This window comes from Thalassophryne amazonica, chromosome 18, assembly GCF_902500255.1.
Source record: "Thalassophryne amazonica chromosome 18, fThaAma1.1, whole genome shotgun sequence".
Lineage (NCBI taxonomy): Eukaryota > Metazoa > Chordata > Actinopteri > Batrachoidiformes > Batrachoididae > Thalassophryne > Thalassophryne amazonica.
The window spans coordinates 39,114,533-39,131,818 of record NC_047120.1 but is presented as its reverse complement, the minus strand read 5'-3'; the positions used below and the strand labels follow the sequence as shown (position 1 = coordinate 39,131,818).

The 17,286-nt window shown below is 43.1% G+C and overlaps 1 protein-coding gene across 2 annotated transcripts in view; it reads left to right on the top strand.

The window, feature by feature from the left end:
* Nucleotides 1-3,884: 3,884 nt before the first annotated feature.
* Nucleotides 3,885-17,286, top strand: part of LOC117531355 (neurabin-2-like) — a 55,221-nt gene continuing 41,819 nt past the window's right edge. Inside the window, exons 1-2 of one of the 2 annotated variants that reach the window (XM_034194433.1) lie at nt 3,885-4,009; nt 4,324-5,738. In XM_034194433.1, coding sequence (XP_034050324.1) covers nt 4,374-5,738 — 1,365 coding nt within the window. In that variant the 5' untranslated portion in view covers nt 3,885-4,009; nt 4,324-4,373. Of the gene's footprint in view, nt 4,010-4,047; nt 4,285-4,319; nt 5,739-17,286 lie in introns of those variants that run through there. The other variant, XM_034194434.1, reaches the window with a different exon arrangement.

Sequence of the window (17,286 nt, the reverse complement as noted above, 5' to 3'; positions counted from 1 at the left end):
GAGCTATCCCACAATGCTAAAATAGCAGAGATGTCGGTCCAATGAGAGCAACACTCTGAGCAGAGTGCATCTGAGGTCCTATGGACAATATACTGGACCAATATGCTAGACCAGACTCTCAATTATCCTCATGTACGGTCATGAACTTTGGGAAATGACTGAAAGAACAAGGTCACAGGCACAAACGATGGAAATGAGATTCCCACATCGAGTATCTACATACCCACGATGAATTGGGTTGAAGTTTTTAAGTAGACCAGTGGTGCCAACTAACATCCCAGACTGCTGTACGGTGCAGGGAAAAGGACATACATTTCAAAATTTACTCTGTGTGCGTGTGTGTGTGATGTGTGTGTGTGTGGGAGGTGGGGGGGTGCATGCCCTCAGTGCACCCAACCAGTACATGCCTTAACATTTGTCTTTGGGCAAAAACTGGGAAAGCTGGTTGGCAACAGCGTCAACTCGATGCTTTTAGTCTTTGCAGGAGACATTCTTCTGATTTTGGCCCTCACATTATTCAACCACGCCAACCGCTGTGAGATACTTAAGCTGCAACTGACAAACAGTGAACAAAAACCCTCACCCAAACTAAGCAGCCTGTGTTTGTTGTTGCTTGTTGGGAGTGTATGAATGTTTGCATGTTGTATGTATGTTTGCATGTTTTGCTCCTGCAGATGAATTGAGGAAGCAGCGGCTGCAAAGTGAAGTGAAGAACAGCTTTCAGCAAAGAGGGAACTGCTTTGTGTCTGAATGTGCTGCATCTGTGGTGCAGCAGGAAGCTCCAGTCAGTCAGTCAGTCAGTGCGGCCTGCAAACAACCGACGAGCTGCTGCTGCTGCTGCTGGCCACAGACAGCAGCTTTGACGTGATTGGATTCTTGCTGGGTCCTAATGCTCGTCAAATTCAGACTTCAAAAATCCTTTTGAACAACTGCTATAAATATTCTCTGGCACTATATCTACAGAGTAGTATTTTTTCCCTGCACATTCTTCAAAAGGCACAAAATTACTGAAGTTTGGTGATGGAAAGACACTACAATAAACATTTTCTTTCCTCTTTTTCTGACTAAGGAACTGCTCTTATTTTTCCCATCATCACTGATGACGTTCAAAGACTCAAAGCTACTTGTGATAGGTTAGGCCAGTCACATGACTGAAAGTGGAATGGTGCTCAGAAAGTGCATGCATCCAGTAGTAATAACAGCCAAATGTTATTGTGTGATAGTTAGAAATTTGGCTTTGTGGGGGCTTTGTTGTTTGCATCTTAAAGACTGTTGCCAAGTATACCTTGCGTTTTTTTTTTTATTATTATTATTATTAGTTTGGGAGGCCCTGTAACTTATACTCCGCTGCGACTTATATACTGAAAATTCACAAGTTTGTTATTAATAATAGTAATTATAATAACTACTTATATTGAACTTTCTCAAGTGTCAAAGCAGTAAACAAAATAAACTGCAATAATAAAAGAATAAAGGCCAGTAATAAAAAAAAAATACACTACAGCAATGCACAAAACCCCCAAATTAAAGAGTTCATAACACAGAAAAAGGTGTGACTCGTAGTTTGGTGTGGCTTATACTCCTGTGCAATTTATATATGTTTTTTCCTCTTCAAGACAAGTGCAATTTATACTCTGGAAAATACGGTACACAAAAGGATTAAAATAAGATTTCATTTAGACAAATGATGATCACAACCAAAATTGAAATACATTTTCTGTAACTTAAAGACTGTCTCTGTGCAAAATTTTAACTAACTGTGCCCCGCCCTTTTAAAGATATAGCTTGTTCAGAAGCAAAGAAAGAAACACACAGAAGCAACCATTTGACCACAGAACCTTCATCCTCCTCTGTCAGTGGATTAAATCAAAACATGGCTGTTAGCCAGAGGTGGGACAAAGTCACCATCAAGTCACTCTCAAGTCATGAATCAGCAACTCCCAAGCCAAATCTCAAGTCATAATGACCACCAATTGTTTCCAACCTGACGTGAGACTTGATTGGGACTTGCTGATTCATGACTTGAGAATGACTTGACAGTGACTTCATCCCACCTCTGCCATCAAGTCACTCTCAAGTAATGAATCAGCAAGTCCCAAGTCATAATGACCACCAATTGCTTCCAAGCTGACTTGAGACTTGACTTGGGACTTGCTGATTCATGACTTGAGAATGACTTGACAGTGACTTTGTCCCACCTCTGCCATCAAGTCACTCTCAACTCATGAATCAGCAACTCCCAAGCCAAATCTCAAGTCATAATGACCACCAATTGTTTGCAAGCTGACTTGAGACTTGACTTGGGACTTGCAGGTTGATGACTTGAGGATGACTGTGACTTTGTCCCACCACTGCTGTTAGCAATCTTATTTTTATTTATTTATTTATTTTAAATATGGCTAGCAAATGCTTTAACATTCCAGAGGTTAAATATACAACCAATAAGGAAAATAATCATGCATGCTGTATTGAATAATGCACTTTGTGTGCAAAATCTTCTTATAGCCGGCTGCATGTGGCCTTTAGGCTGCCAGCTTAAAAACAGCTCAGTTGAAGCAGAAATCACCATTTTACATGCATCTTATCTCAATAAATCTGTTAAAAGAGCATTTTGTATGTAAAATTACTGATAAAAACAAATTCAGAATGAAATGATATTTTTTATTTAAAAATGAAAAGATATCTATAATGATGATTCCAAAAACATTTTGCAACACATTTTGATGCGCTCAGCATGTTTTTGTTTGTTACTGCTTTCGAAGAAAGAAACAATTTGCAACTTAAAAAATAAGCTATTTGTAACCACAACATGATAAATTGCTACATTTTGTAGATAAACATTTAACAAAACCAATAAGTAAAATAAAATTTGCAACAATTTTCTGTGTTAGAAGAACACTTTTTGCATGTTAGTGCTTTCACAGAATCATAAACAATCATAACAAAACATTTGGCCAGGAACTTAAAATTTTTCTAATTTGTAGGACAGAAATAGTATGTAAGAAATAGTAGCAATAGTATAGGGAGCAATAATGCCTAGCATAGATTTTTTTTTTTACTCTTGTGCTTGTTACTGCTTTTAGAAAAAGAAACAAATTGCAGCATTTAAAAAAGCCATTTGTAGCCACAACATATTGTTTTTAAACAATTTTTTTAAAATTTGCAACAATTTTCTAATTTGTAGAGTAGAAATTGCAGCAATAATAGGTAGCTATAATGTGTTTATTACATAATTGTAAAGCACAGTATTTTATGTACTTTTAAGCAAAAATACAACCCATCCTGCAGTTAATATTATATAATAAATGATACTATAAGATATAAAAAAAACGTGCAGGCCATAATCTTGAAGATTCCAGCCTCACCTGGCCCTCGGGCTGCTGGTTTGAGACCTCAACGTTAGCCACAGCTAAACTGTGACAGTGGCAGGGGTCCTGAAAAGTGGAGAATAAGGAGAAGGATTCTAGGGGCCCATGACTGACAGGAGCCTAGAGAGACCCCTAATACAATTATAATACTGACAAAATAATATTCAGGGTGACCCAGCAAGAGTTACTTTCATGGCGTCCAAAATCCCTGGCAGCGCCCCTGGACAGTGGTCAACATTTTGCATGTAGGTTATTGCAACATATCCATATTAACATCATTTTTGTGGCTCTTTTCTTTGGGATTGACAGTGCAGGTCAAGGCAGTGACCCTCTGTGACCTTCAGAGGAGTGTGTGTGTGACATGCTTTAATATTCATAGAAGGCATTGTGGATATTAATATGCAATAAAAAAAAGTGACCGAATAGAAGTGATTTGCGAAATGCATCTCTGTGAAGTGCGCTCATATTTAGAATTTTGCGCACAAATCCAAGCTGCTGCTGCGCTGAAAGGGGCGGCACTATGACCCCGCAACGCCTCCTCCATGCAGCAGCACGGCGCCGCTCCGACAGGAGGATCACAAATCTGCAGCTCACAGAAATGAAGAGATCAAAATGATGCTGACCGCAAACAAGGATTAAACGTAAGCAATCTGTCGCGGGCTGCGCCAAAATCCCTGCGTGGCCCGCTGCTCCACTTTCCTCCGTCGGTGTTGTTTTTATTCATTTTATGTGCATATATGCTCTCTGACCGTCTGCATTGTCGCCGCCGACAGATGCATCGTGCTCACTTTCTGTGTTTGCATTGGGAATTGCAGCGGATGCAGGCGGCCTAATAACGCGATCTTCTTCTTTTTGTGTGTGTGTGTGTGTATTTTGTTTTTCTTCATCTGCTCCGCAGCGATCCGCTTTCCGGCGCGTCGCGCAGCACGTTGGCCGCCGCCGGGAGCTGAGAAAGAAGACGAAGGCATGCCGTCGCTGAGCATCCGCCGCGCCGCCTGACTGATCATGATGAAGACCGAATCCACATCCAAGAGCGCCGGCTCCACGCTCAGGAGCGCGTCCCCGCACAGGAACGCCTACGAGGCGGGGATGCAGGCCCTGAAGCCCGTCAAAGACAGCGCCGCCAACGGGGACGTGCAGGAGGGCCCCCGCGGGCGCAGGTACGGCTCCAACGTGCACCGTATCAAAAACATGTTCCAGCAGATGCAGAGCGCGCCGCAGGCCGACGCCGAGGGGGGCGAGGACGCTGCCGCCAGGAACGCGGACAAATCGGTGCGCCTCTCCCTCCCCAGAGCCGGGAGCCTGAACGAGAACGTGGACCACAGTGCGCTCCTCAAGCTGGGATCCACGGTGTCCGAGCGCGTCAGCAAGTTTGACCCCGGCAACGGCCACCAGCGGGCCTCCTCTCCCAGCTACTCCAAGCTGCAGGAGACCCGCCGCATCTTTGAGCAGCAGCAGCAGCAGCAGCAGCAGGAGAAGCAGCAGGAGAAGCTGGCCACCACCAGGGTCCTGCTGAAGACCGACAAGGCCTCAGGGTTCCAGGATGGCAGGCTGGACGTGGTGGCTCGCTTCAACGGCAGCACGGAGTCTCTGGACAGCCTGGACACCAGTGAGGCCGTGTCCCCGACCGTCAGCCAGCTCAGCGCCGTGTTCGAGCGGGCGGCCGAGCTGAGAAATAACCTCCACCGCTTGTCCTCTGCCCCGCCACTGCCTTCCAGGGGGGTCAGCGCCAAGGTGGGAGTGTTGAACTCCAAAATCATCACAAAGAGGGTTAGTGCCTTTGCAGAGCAAGAGGTTCGCAGTCAGAAGGTCCAAGAGGGGCCTGCAAGGGCCTCCAGAGGGAAACCGGCCCCCCAGTCTGACCGTATCAATGGAAGGTACCAGAGCGCCCCAACTGCTGAACATTCCATTGTTGTGGTGGAATCAAGCGGGCAGAAAGAAAAGACTTTTTCGGATGCTGGCGTTGAGGTCAAACCCGAGGACAGCTCTGAGGATAAGGAGGCCTGCAGGAGAACGCTGCAAAACGAGGCCCACGCCTCTGTAGAGAACGGAGAAAGCACCGCCGAGCAGATGCATGGAAGATCTCCGGCATTGATCGGGCAGGAAGGGCAGACCGCGAACACTAAGGATGAGGAGGAGGAAGACAGGACTCTCAGAGACGACCAGTCAGGGCGGGACTCGGTGGATATCAGTATCTACAGCGCGGTTGGGGAGGACTTAGGGGGCAGTCAGGTGGATGAGGATGAAGATGAAGGTGAAGGTGATGAGCAGTATGAGCCTGAGTCCAGCTGTGTAGAGATCGCTGGGCTGCCTGTGGAGGAGGATCCGCCCCCTGCCAGAAAGATCCGCTTCAGCATCGAGCCCATCAAGGTGAGGAAAGAAGAGGTGGCGGAAGATTAAAGGGGTCTTATTGGGCAAAATCTCTTCTTGCACTTTTAAAAAGGTGGCGGTTTGTGTAAAACATTGTCACAGTTCCAGAATTCCACATCTGTGCATGTGGAAATTACACAGGTATTAACAAAATTTAGACTTTAAACACTTCGTTTTAGACACCTGTGACATATGTTACAAAAAGTTAATACCTGAACTTGTATTTGCTTTGTGAGAAACACCCATTAAGCTACTGTGAGACATGCCCACAGAGTCCACTGAAGAGATACAGATTGTCAGCAATAGCTTGAAAAAGTTAGGCTAAAAAAAAAATCTTGTTTTACACTTCTGTGACATATGTCACGGAGGCATACACCTAAACTTGTACTTACTCTGTGGAACACACTCAGTGAGTTCTTAGGAGAGAGACAGGCAGTTAGTAACAGCTATTGGCTGTTAGCAAAATTTTGGCCTGAAACATTTTGTTTTAAGCTTTTGTGACATATGTCATGGAAGTGTACACTTGAACCTGTCCTTACTCCATGGGACACTCCCACTGAGTCACTTTGTGTGAGACACCCGCAGAGTCTGGGAGAGAGACAAATGTTAGTAACAGGTGTTGGTTATAAGCAAAGTTTAGGTTTGAAACAGCATGGTTTAGAATTGTGTGATGTATGTCACAAAAGTATATACATAATTCCTAATTCGTTCTTATTTTGTGGGACACACACACACACACACACACACACACACACACACACACACACACACACACACACACACACACACACACACACACACACACACACACACAGTCTATGGGAGAGAGACAACTGTTAGAAGTAGAGGTTTGCTAGCAAAATTAGTGTCTATACAACTCATTTTAGAGTTCTGTGACATGTGTCACTGAAGTATATAGCTGAACTCATGCGGACTCTGTAGGACAGTGACACAAACAGATTATCCATCTGAGGGAGACAGGTTGTTAGCATTAGTGGTTAGCTAGCAGAATTAGCATTGAAACAACACATTTTTGAATTTTGTGACATCTTTGCTTATATCTCATGGAAGTATGTATCTGAACGGTCTTTGTGGGACACTCCCACTGAGCTGCTCCGTGCAGAATGAACAGATTGTCTGTATTTTAACATCTGAAGAAAACATCTGCTAAGCTACATTAGCTTGCTGATAAGGTGCACTATAAGTCCCCTTTAATGCTCAATAACTGTCCATTCATGCATCATTACATTAGCCACAGAGCTTCAGCTTAATTAGGAGGGTGCTAATTAAGAGTGAGAGGATCGTCAAACCAGAACGCTTAGCGGTCCGATTGTTTTTGTGAACGACTGCGATCTCCTGTCATGGGTCAGGGTGAGGTGAGAGTACAGGGGAGGATGCGGAGATGAATTTAAGCGTCGGTGTAATGATCTGGAGGTCGTCCTCTGCGGTGCAGCGCTGCACACACAGACTGTTTCAGCTGAAGCGTTTCAGCTGTGCATCGCGCACTAAATCATTTCACCGACTGCGGCCTCTCGGCTTACATCAGGACCAGTAAAGCTGCACGTTAACCAATAGTGCAGATGTTCAGCCAGGCTGATGGTGCGTGTGCGTTTTGTTTTGTTTTTTCAGTGGTTGTTTATCTCGCCTGGTTTCATAAAGCAGTAGAATCTTGTTTAGTCGAATAACTCACTTAGTTAACTAATTTTTTGAAGTTAGTCGTTGCACAAAGCGCTTAGTCAGCTAAAGTTTTGCGTTACCCGACTAAAGTTTTTAGCCTGGTACAGAGGAGGCTAATCTTATTTTAGTCAACAAAATTTCAGAGTCTTACCTCAAAAACGGCGTCTATCATGTACCACTGCTTGATGGAACACTCATGAGCACCCCTATGTCGCTCGTATTCCTCCAAAAGGAGGAGCTTCCTCCGCTTTTGGTTGTAGCAGACGACGGTCATGATGTGCTTGTGACAGTTCTCACGTTAGCCACCGGGTGTCGCTGTTATGCTGAGCAGCGCTGTGTGCACAAAAAGCCTTGACGGAAGTGTAGAAGAAGAATTGCTATGCTAAGAGCTAAACACGTCGTTCTGCAGTTCATATGTGTCCATAAATGTTAATAAAACCAGTTAATGAAACAAAAGGCTGGACAGTTCATGACAACGACCAACCCGGAAGGAAACAAATCTCAAGCGCATTGGAGGCCTTTCTTGGCAATGGCGCTCGCGAGCCGCTATGCTCATGAAAATCACCGAGTAACGTAAAATGGCTAATCTACAAATTTAGTGGTCGATGTGAAACGGAGATTAGACGGATAATGTTGGGCGACTAACCATAGTTAACTAAGTAGGTTTAATAGACTAAAATCTTAGACTGCTTTATGAAACCGGTTAGCAGGATATCTCTAAACCACATGAACAGATCTCAGTGAAATTTGGTAGAAATGTTGGAACTGGGTGAAGGTAGACTTGATTACACTTTTAGGTGAATTCACCAATAGGATCATTTTTAAAATTAACTGATATTTTAACAATGCTTCCCTTTTGATTCCCATATCATTTGTACTTTCAACCCAGTGTCGCGCTATTAGATCGTGATACCAGAGGAGGGAGTAAGTCACTGTCAAGTCACTCTCAAGTCATCAATCTGCAAGTCCCAAGTCAAGTCTCTTATGACACGAGACTTGACTTCGGACTTGCTGATTGATGACTTGAGAGTGACTTGATGGTGACTTACTCCCACCCCTGCGTGATACCATCAGGAAATGTAGTAGATTTTCCTGATGGGGTGTCAAACCCGAACCCTAACTAGAGTGAAACAGCACCCCCCATGGGCTTGTTAATGCTGTTAAATACAGATTAAAAAAAACAAGCTACAGTCTAGGATTTAGGAGTGCTTATTAGCAGAATTGTAACATAGTATTTATAACCATATGTTCTCAAGTACAGGACCAACAGACTGAAAAACTCCTTTGTCCCTCAGCCCATCAGACTCTACAACTCCTCACTCTGGGGGAGGAGGAGTAACAGGAAGACAGGGGATGGGAAGGAGAGGAACAGTAGTAGCCAGTAAGACAGTAGCGGGCAGTAATTCTGGTATTTATATTTGTATTTATAGTTTGCAAATTGTTTTTTACTTCTACTTTTGCTACTCTGTGTGCTTCTTACCCTGTGTGCTGCTATACAATGCTGCTGGAACCTCAATTTCCCTGAGCGAGTCTTCCCAAAGGATTAATAAAGTTCTATCTAATCTAATGTATAATTATCTGCAACAATTAATTGATGTGTCTTCATAATATTAGATTGAGAACCTTCATATCTACATGGGAGCGGCTCCCTCATGGGGGCTGTCATGTTGCACCTCCACGGTCATACAGTAGCTCAAAAGGGTCATAGTTAAACTGTTTTTTGCATTTTCTAGCACAGCTGGAAGACTGAAGAAAAAAAAAAAGAATGGGAATCAGTGGTTGCTCCCCGATACGCCATCTACTGGTTGATTTCTCAGAATGCAAAAGATGGGGAGCCACACTGTAATTTTTCTGGGTCAGGCTCAAGACTTTTCAATCGCCTCTCGTATCACAAGAGAAGGAAAAGGAGCATGAAATAAGTGAAAACATGAAGAGAAACAAAATGGTGACAGGTGGTGGCTTAATGCAGTGTGTACCCTTACCAATAGATGTCACTAAATCCTACACACTGTAGCTTTAAGGTTCAGATCAAATTTTGGCAGCTAAGAAAATAAAAAACAACAACTTATTGGGTGATATTTTGACAACAATTACTCAATTTTGGGTTATGCAAGGGTTCTGACAAACATAAATAGTTGAACAGTTAGCTGTGGGAAATTAAGCCATTAGTCAAGACAAGCACTCAGTACAATCTTCTGCCAAGGCTTGAACCTATGATGCAAGTTACTTCTAGAGTCGAGAAGCAAGTCCTATATAGGCCCTGAGGTCTGTTGGTGCTATTCTTCCATAGCGTGAAGTGAAGCGGATGAGAGTCTACGACTCCCCTGGACAGGGCGCTAGTCTAAGGGCAACTTCACACATAACATGACTGAAGCCGACTAGTGCACGAAGGAGGAACTACATGCCATTCGTGAAAAATCGGAGTTGCCTCCAACACCTTGTACACCTGCCGCTACTATTTGCGCACACCATTTGCATGTGTATTGCACTTGTGCGCGTGTGTTCCCCCCCATGTGGCGTCCATGTGTTTCGTGCCGCCCCGCTCCGCCCCAACACATGTGGCGTGAGGGGGAGAGCAGACTTGCATGACATGCTGATATTGATTTACAGACATGATCATATGGGAGCCGGACAGCCACGTCTGAGCGCACACAGCCGAGTTGCAGCGGCCACACACAGTGCATCTTGGCAGACTGCTGCATGTGAAACGGACTGTCAGGCCACGCGGCAGGCGAGCTGAATGTCACGCGTGTCCGGCAGAACACGCGCGCCACAGGACTATAACAATATGACAAGCCAACAGTGCCACAAATACGCCACTTTTAGTCATGTATCAGCAGAAATATGCTGTAACAAACACCGTTTTGGCAGTTACTACGGCGCTTTTTTCTCTGTGTTTTAAAAAATGCGTTGTTAATTTTAGGCATTTTTCACTCCTGTTATAAGACAGTGACTGTAGTACAGTGGTAAAGTTCCCGTCTGGTAATCTGAGTTTTTGTAAATTGCTGGTTTGAATTCCGCGAGTGGCATTTATTTTTTTTATTTAACCAGGGTTATTTATCCACAGGGCTCTGTATTGCGTCCCCTTTTATTTATTATTTTATTATCAACCCAGTAAAAGTAAGTCCCTCCGGCTGCTCCCTTGTTTGCACTCGGGGTCGCCACAGCAAATCTAAGGTGGATCTGCATTGAATTACATGGAGAAATGTGGCAGGGGTGGGATTTGAACCCGGAACCTTCTGCACTGAAACCAAACGCATTAACCACTTGGCCACCACCCCCATTGATATCAACCCAGTGATTTTCACTAATTATACAGCTGGTTTTCATTTTATATTTCTCCACATCTGCGGTGTGATGTGGTGCAACACGTCCCAGCTACTCGCATTATGTTCGTGTATGCGCACAAGTGCGCACAAAACCGTCGCCGATGTGTCGTGCACACTTGTGTGTGATCGTGCGTCCCTCATGACAGCAGGTGTATGGTTTGTGGTTCCCATTTCGTGTTTGGCTCGTGGATTGTCTTCCGGTTTCTGTGTCTTTCGTGCCATGTGTGAAGGAGCCCTGATGCAGGTGACTTCCCTAGTCTGGTACCCATTTGGAGCTGGGCGGACTGGATTTACAGGTGATTGGACTAGGACAATACAAATGAAGTGTCTTGTTTGGGGACACAGCCGGGTAGCGTGACTGGGAATCAAACCCACGTCTACAAATTGGTAGCCGAACTCCGTATGCCACTGATCTACCTGGATCAAATAGAGGTTAAAAAATGCTACAGATCTTTAAAAAGTTAATCAGAGGCTTTAGAGAAACCTAGGCATGAAGTCTGTAAAATTCGGCTCGGTAGATAAATGAGCTCATGCCTTCCAGGCTGTGAACGTGATAACTCGAATACAATCAGTAACTCATGAAATTACTGGGACATATAACCTGCCACCTGCTGAATATGTCTGATCTTATTCCAAGGGAATAATCTTATCATCACATGCATGATGGGAATTAGAAGCAGGCACCTTGTTTGTTAGTTTCTTTCATTTCCGGAGCCTAGGTGGAGCCTAGGTCAAGTGTTTTCATTCATTATTTTGTTCCTATGAGACCAAACATCTCAGAAGCACTTGGACAAGACTTCATAAGTCACTGGAGTTATGAGTGAGCACAGACCCCCCCCCCCGGGTTCGTTCACACTGCGGCCTTTGTTATGGAGATTGAATCAGGGGCAGATGACCGTATGGGGGGAACAAGGTCAAAGGGAAGGGGCGCTGTTATTCAGCTCAAATGTCACACTACTGTACGACCGCTGGTTTGTAGTCGTTGTATCTGAGCTGCTTTCTCTCCCAAACAGGAAGTCTGGCTGTTTTCAGTGTACACTCCACCGCCCCCCCGAGCAGAGTGCAGCAAGTGGTCGCAGTTACATCGTGCAGCGATGGCGAGTAGACGTGTGGCTGCGTGTCTTTCTCTCTCAGTCAGAACCGACGTTTGCTTGGGGTCCATTTCACACTGTGGGCCCCTTTGTTTGTGCCTCCTTCCTCCGCGTTCTCTCGCCTCCTTCTCCTTTCTCTTTTCACTCTTCTTTGTCACCAGTCTCCTACTGTTAGTAAAAATAGCAGCGTTGTTATCGTCACCGACTCGAGGGCGGGCTCGGCGCCGCCGCCTCTCGTACGTCGTGACGCGGCCTCCTGGAATGCCACACGGTATTTAATTATTCATGCTATCGTCAAAGGAGATAATCTGCCTTGACTTTGTGCCTCTTCACCTCCAATGCAGAAATAATCAGGTTTATTTTTGACGCCTCGCTTTGACACATTGCACACATTTCTTCTTCCGCCTGCACAGCTGTGCACAGCAGCCCCCCCACCGTTCAGACAACACGTATGATTTTGCTGTGCAGCCTGTAATTAACAGAAATGATAAGCGGAAAAAAGTACTCATGGAGCCATTAGATCCTAAAAACAAAATTTAGGTGCCAAATCAAAGTTTTAGGAAGCAAAATATAGCTGTGTTGTAGGGGAAACCGGGGCACAGTGGATCAGAAATGTTGTTTTGTGGCAGCATAAACACATTATGCATAGGTTTAGGTCATTCTTTTGTGGATTTAATACAGCAAGTTATTGTTTTATAAGGCTGTGTTATTTATTTCTCTCCAAGTGTAATTTACAGGTGTTTAAAATCAATTTTAAAATTTTTGATTCACTGTGGCCTGGACACTGATTCACGGGGCACAGTGAATCAGCTTAGAATATAATGAAAAAACACATGATATAAAGATTTCTTCAACATCATTAAATACAGTAGTGTTCAGAATAATACAACCCCTGGCAATAATTATGGAATCACCGGCCTCGGAGGATGTTCATTCAGTTGTTTAATTTTGTAGAAAAAAAAGCAGATCACAGACATGACACAAAACTAAAGTCATTTCAAATGGCAACTTTCTGGCTTTAAGAAACACTATAAGAAATCAGGAAAAAAATTGTGGCAGTCAGTAACAGTTACTTTTTTAAACCAAGCAGAGGGAAAAAAATATGGACTCACTCAATTCTGAGGAATAAATTATGGAATCACCCTGTAAATTTTCATCCCCAAAACTAACACGTGCATCAAATCAGATCTGCTTGTTAGTCTGCATCTAAAAAGGAGTGATCACACCTTGGAGAGCTGTTGCACCAAGTGGACTGACATGAATCATGGCTCCAACACGAGAGATGTCAATTGAAACAAAGGAGAGGATTATCAAACTCTTAAAAGAGGGTAAATCATCACGCAATGTTGCAAAAGATGTTGGTTGTTCACAGTCAGCTGTGTCTAAACTCTGGACCAAATACAAACAACATGGGAAGGTTATTAAAGGCAAACATACTGGTAGACCAAGGAAGACATCAAAGCGTCAAGACAGAAAACTTAAAGCAATATGTCTCAAAAATCGAAAATGCACAACAAAACAAATGAGGAACGAATGGGAGGAAACTGGAGTCAACGTCTGTGACCGAACTGTAAGAAACCGCCTAAAGGAAATGGGATTTACATACAGAAAAGCTAAACAAAAGCCATCATTAACACCTAAACAGAAAAAAACAAGGTTACAATGGGCTAAGGAAAAGCAATCATGGACTGTGGATGACTGGATGAAAGTCATATTCAGTGATGAATCTCGAATCTGCATTGGGCAAGGTGATGATGCTGGAACTTTTGTTTGGTGCCGTTCCAATGAGATTTATAAAGATGACTGCCTGAAGAGAACATGTACATTTCCACAGTCATTGATGATATGGGGCTGCATGTCAGGTAAAGGCACTGGGGAGATGACTGTAATTACATCATCAATAAATGCACAAGTTTATGTTGATATTTTGGACACTTTTCTTATCCCATCAATTGAAAGGATGTTTGGGGATGATGAAATCATTTTTCAAGATGATAATGCATCTTGCCATAGAGCAAAAACTGTGAAAACATTCCTTGCAAAAACACACATAGGGTCAATGTCATGGCCTGCAAATAGTCCGGATCTTAATCCAATTGAAAATCTTTGGTGGAAGTTGAAGAAAATGGTCCATGACAAGGCTCCAACCTGCAAAGCTGATCTGGCAACAGCAATCAGAGAAAGTTGGAGCCAAATTGATGAAGAGTACTGTTTGTCACTCATTAAGTCCATGCCTCAGAGACTGCAAGCTGTTATAAAAGCCAGAGGTGGTGCAACAAAATACTAGTGATGTGTTGGAGCGTTCTTTTGTTTTTCATGATTCCATAATTTTTTCCTCAGAATTGAGTGATTCCATATTTTTTTCCCTCTGCTTGGTCTAAAAAAGTAACCGTTACTGCCACAATTTTTTTTCTTGATTTCTTATAGTGTTTCTTAAAGCCAGAAAGTTGCCATTTGAAATGACTTTAGTTTTGTGTCATGTCTGTGATCTGCTTTTTTTCTACAAAATTAAACAACTGAATGAACATCCTCCGAGGCCGGTGATTCCATAATTTTTGCCAGGGGTTGTAGTAGTGCTATGTGACTAAAAAGAGTAATACAGGTTTTGAGTATATTTCTTGTTGTTACATGAGAAACAAGGTACCAGTAGATTTAGTAGATGCTCACAAATCCAACAAGACCAAGCATTCATGATATGCACACTCTTAAGGCTATGAAATTGGGCTATTAGTAAGAAAGTAGAAAAGGGGTGTTCACAATAATAGTAGTGTGGCATTCAGTCAGTGAGTTCGTCAGTTTTGTGGAACAAACAGGTGTGAATCAGGTGTCCACTATTTAAGGATGAAGCCATCACCTGTTGAACATGCTTTTCTCTTTGAAAGCCTGAGGGACGTTCAAGACCATTTTCATTTTTATTTTCATAACTGATTAATGAAGACAATAATTAATCAATTAGTTTAGTTTTTTTTTAAATACAGGCCTCTGCCATAATCAACGTAATCTGTATGTGTTGGGTGTCGCTCAAGAGATCACGTGATTCTAATGAGCACGAGTCACAAAATTGCTGTAGATTTCATGCCTGCACCAAATGTCGTTTTCTTATACTTTGAGTCATTGTTACAGTCGGGGTAACGGCGCGTGCTTCACAAGCCTTAAGGATCCTTTGAATAGAATGTGATGTTAAAACTGTCTTCAACCACTTTTTCCATTTATCTGTACAGCGGATGCTTCAACCGCGGCGTGACAAACCACAGAGTAGTTTATGGGTTGGAAACTGTACATGAGCTTGCATGCACGAGAGGAGATATGATAAAACGTGTGATATCCAGTCATCACCGGCAAAAGGCAAGAAAAAAAAATGATGGCAAACTCAAAAAGTCAGTCGCGTTGATGATCAATTTAGCCGCCGTCTGGAGCCCTGATATTTGCAAAACTGCACTTTTGCAAACTGCAAACTAGGCAAGGTCAGAGGCCAGGTGGGGGGGCGGTTGCCAAGAGGTGATGCATCAGCACATGTCAGACTACCCTGAAGCGGTCTGTGAGACTCTGCAGTGGGTCGTACAGTACATTACTCACAGTGAGGATGACTGGAGGATGAGACAGATATCAGAAAGGTCACTCGGCCCTGTTTCTCTGCCCCGCAGCAGCGGTGGGTCAAACCCGTTCCTCGGCGTGCCCACTCGCTCAGGTTACCACCACCAACCGTGTTATGCAACGACTTGCTTGCACCGTCTGTGTGCTGACTTTTGTCTTTTGTATCCTGCCATCCTAACTGCAGCAAACACTTGAAAAGCACACATTAGTGTGCACACGGTGCGTGAGAGAGAGCACTCAGAGAGCGCAGACCTCCTGCAGCGCCAGCAGCTCGCTCCTTTATGACATGCGTTTTCAGCTCTATTTAATGTGCAGTGATTGAATTAAGATCAACCTCCCATGAGAAGAACTTTGTTGCAGTGGGATGGAAGTTGCAAAGAAATCATCTGCATTCCAAGATATTATCAGTGTAAATAGGCCTGTAATATTTCCTGAAAAATCAATGAAAATGTCAAAAACAACTAAGCAAAACTTAAACCAGCCCTGTATAATTCCAAAGGGCAGATCAGGTTAGGTCGGGTCTGGGAGCATGCATTGAGGCCATGCATTGCAGAACCGTCTGGGATTCTGGATGGCAACCACCCAGACAGACAACCAGTAGAATTTTGGTGTAGCGCATGCAAAAAAACAAAAAACAAATCTAGAGACATCTGAAGTGATCCGAGCCAACAGCCAATCAGAGTGCCCCTTTTTAGTCAGTTGTTATTGTCATTTTGCTTGTTGCAAAATATTGTTACCTATGAACATTGAATAATAATTGGTCATCTCTACACAATGTCACAAAAACAGCTTAAAATATTATTTTTTAAGAGTAGTGTGCTGGTCATAGTGGATAACATGGTTCTTAGATTTACTAAGTAATTTTTAAAAATAAAGTAATGTATTTTAAACCATGTTGACTTTGAAGCCATGTTTGGTTTTGACTGATTTATATTGTGAATATCAGAAATTTAAAAATGAAATAATCGTGATTGTTCTTAATTTCTTCTTATTCAGCTGGTATTGCTACAGTACATGCACATTTGGACGTGCATTCACCTGAAAACAGAAACTGTACCAGTATAACAATAAGAGCAATCTGAGATTTGTGCTGTCTGTCAATCCGGATCCGGATCACCTCAAAAATTCAGTGGAGTCTTCCATGCCCTAATATCTATCTGTGGTGCAAATTTGGTGAGAATCTGTGAAGTAGTTTTGACGTAAGTAGTTTTGATGTAATCCTTCAAAGCCTATATAAAATGAAATCTTGATCTAGAATCTGGATTTGGATCCAGATCACAACCAAAATTTAATGGAGTCTTCCATGGCCTAATATCTATCTGTGGTGTAAATTTGGTGAGAATCTGTGAAGTAGTTTTGATGTAATCCTTCAAAGCCTATATAAAGTGAAATCTTGATCTAGAATCTGGATTCAGATCCAGATCACAACCAAAATTTAATGGAGTCTTCCATGGCCTAATATCTGTCTGTGGTGCAAATTTGGTGAGAATCCGTGAAGTAGTTTTGACGTAAGTAGTTTTGACGTAATCCTTCAAAGCCTATATAAAATGAAATCTTGATCTAGAATCTGGATTCAGATCCACATCACCTCCAAAATTCAGTGGAGTCTTCTAGGGCCTAATATCTCTGTGGTGCAAATGTGGTGAGAATGTGTGAAGTAGTTTTGATGTAAGTAGTTTTGACGTAATCCTTCAAAGCCTATATAAAGTGATATCTTGATCTAGAATCTGGATTCGGATCCAGATCACAACCAAAATTTAATGGAGTCTTCCATGGCCTAATATCTATCTGTGGTGCAAATTTGGTGAGAATCTGTGAAGTAGTTTTGACGTAATCCTTCAAAGCCTATATAAAGTG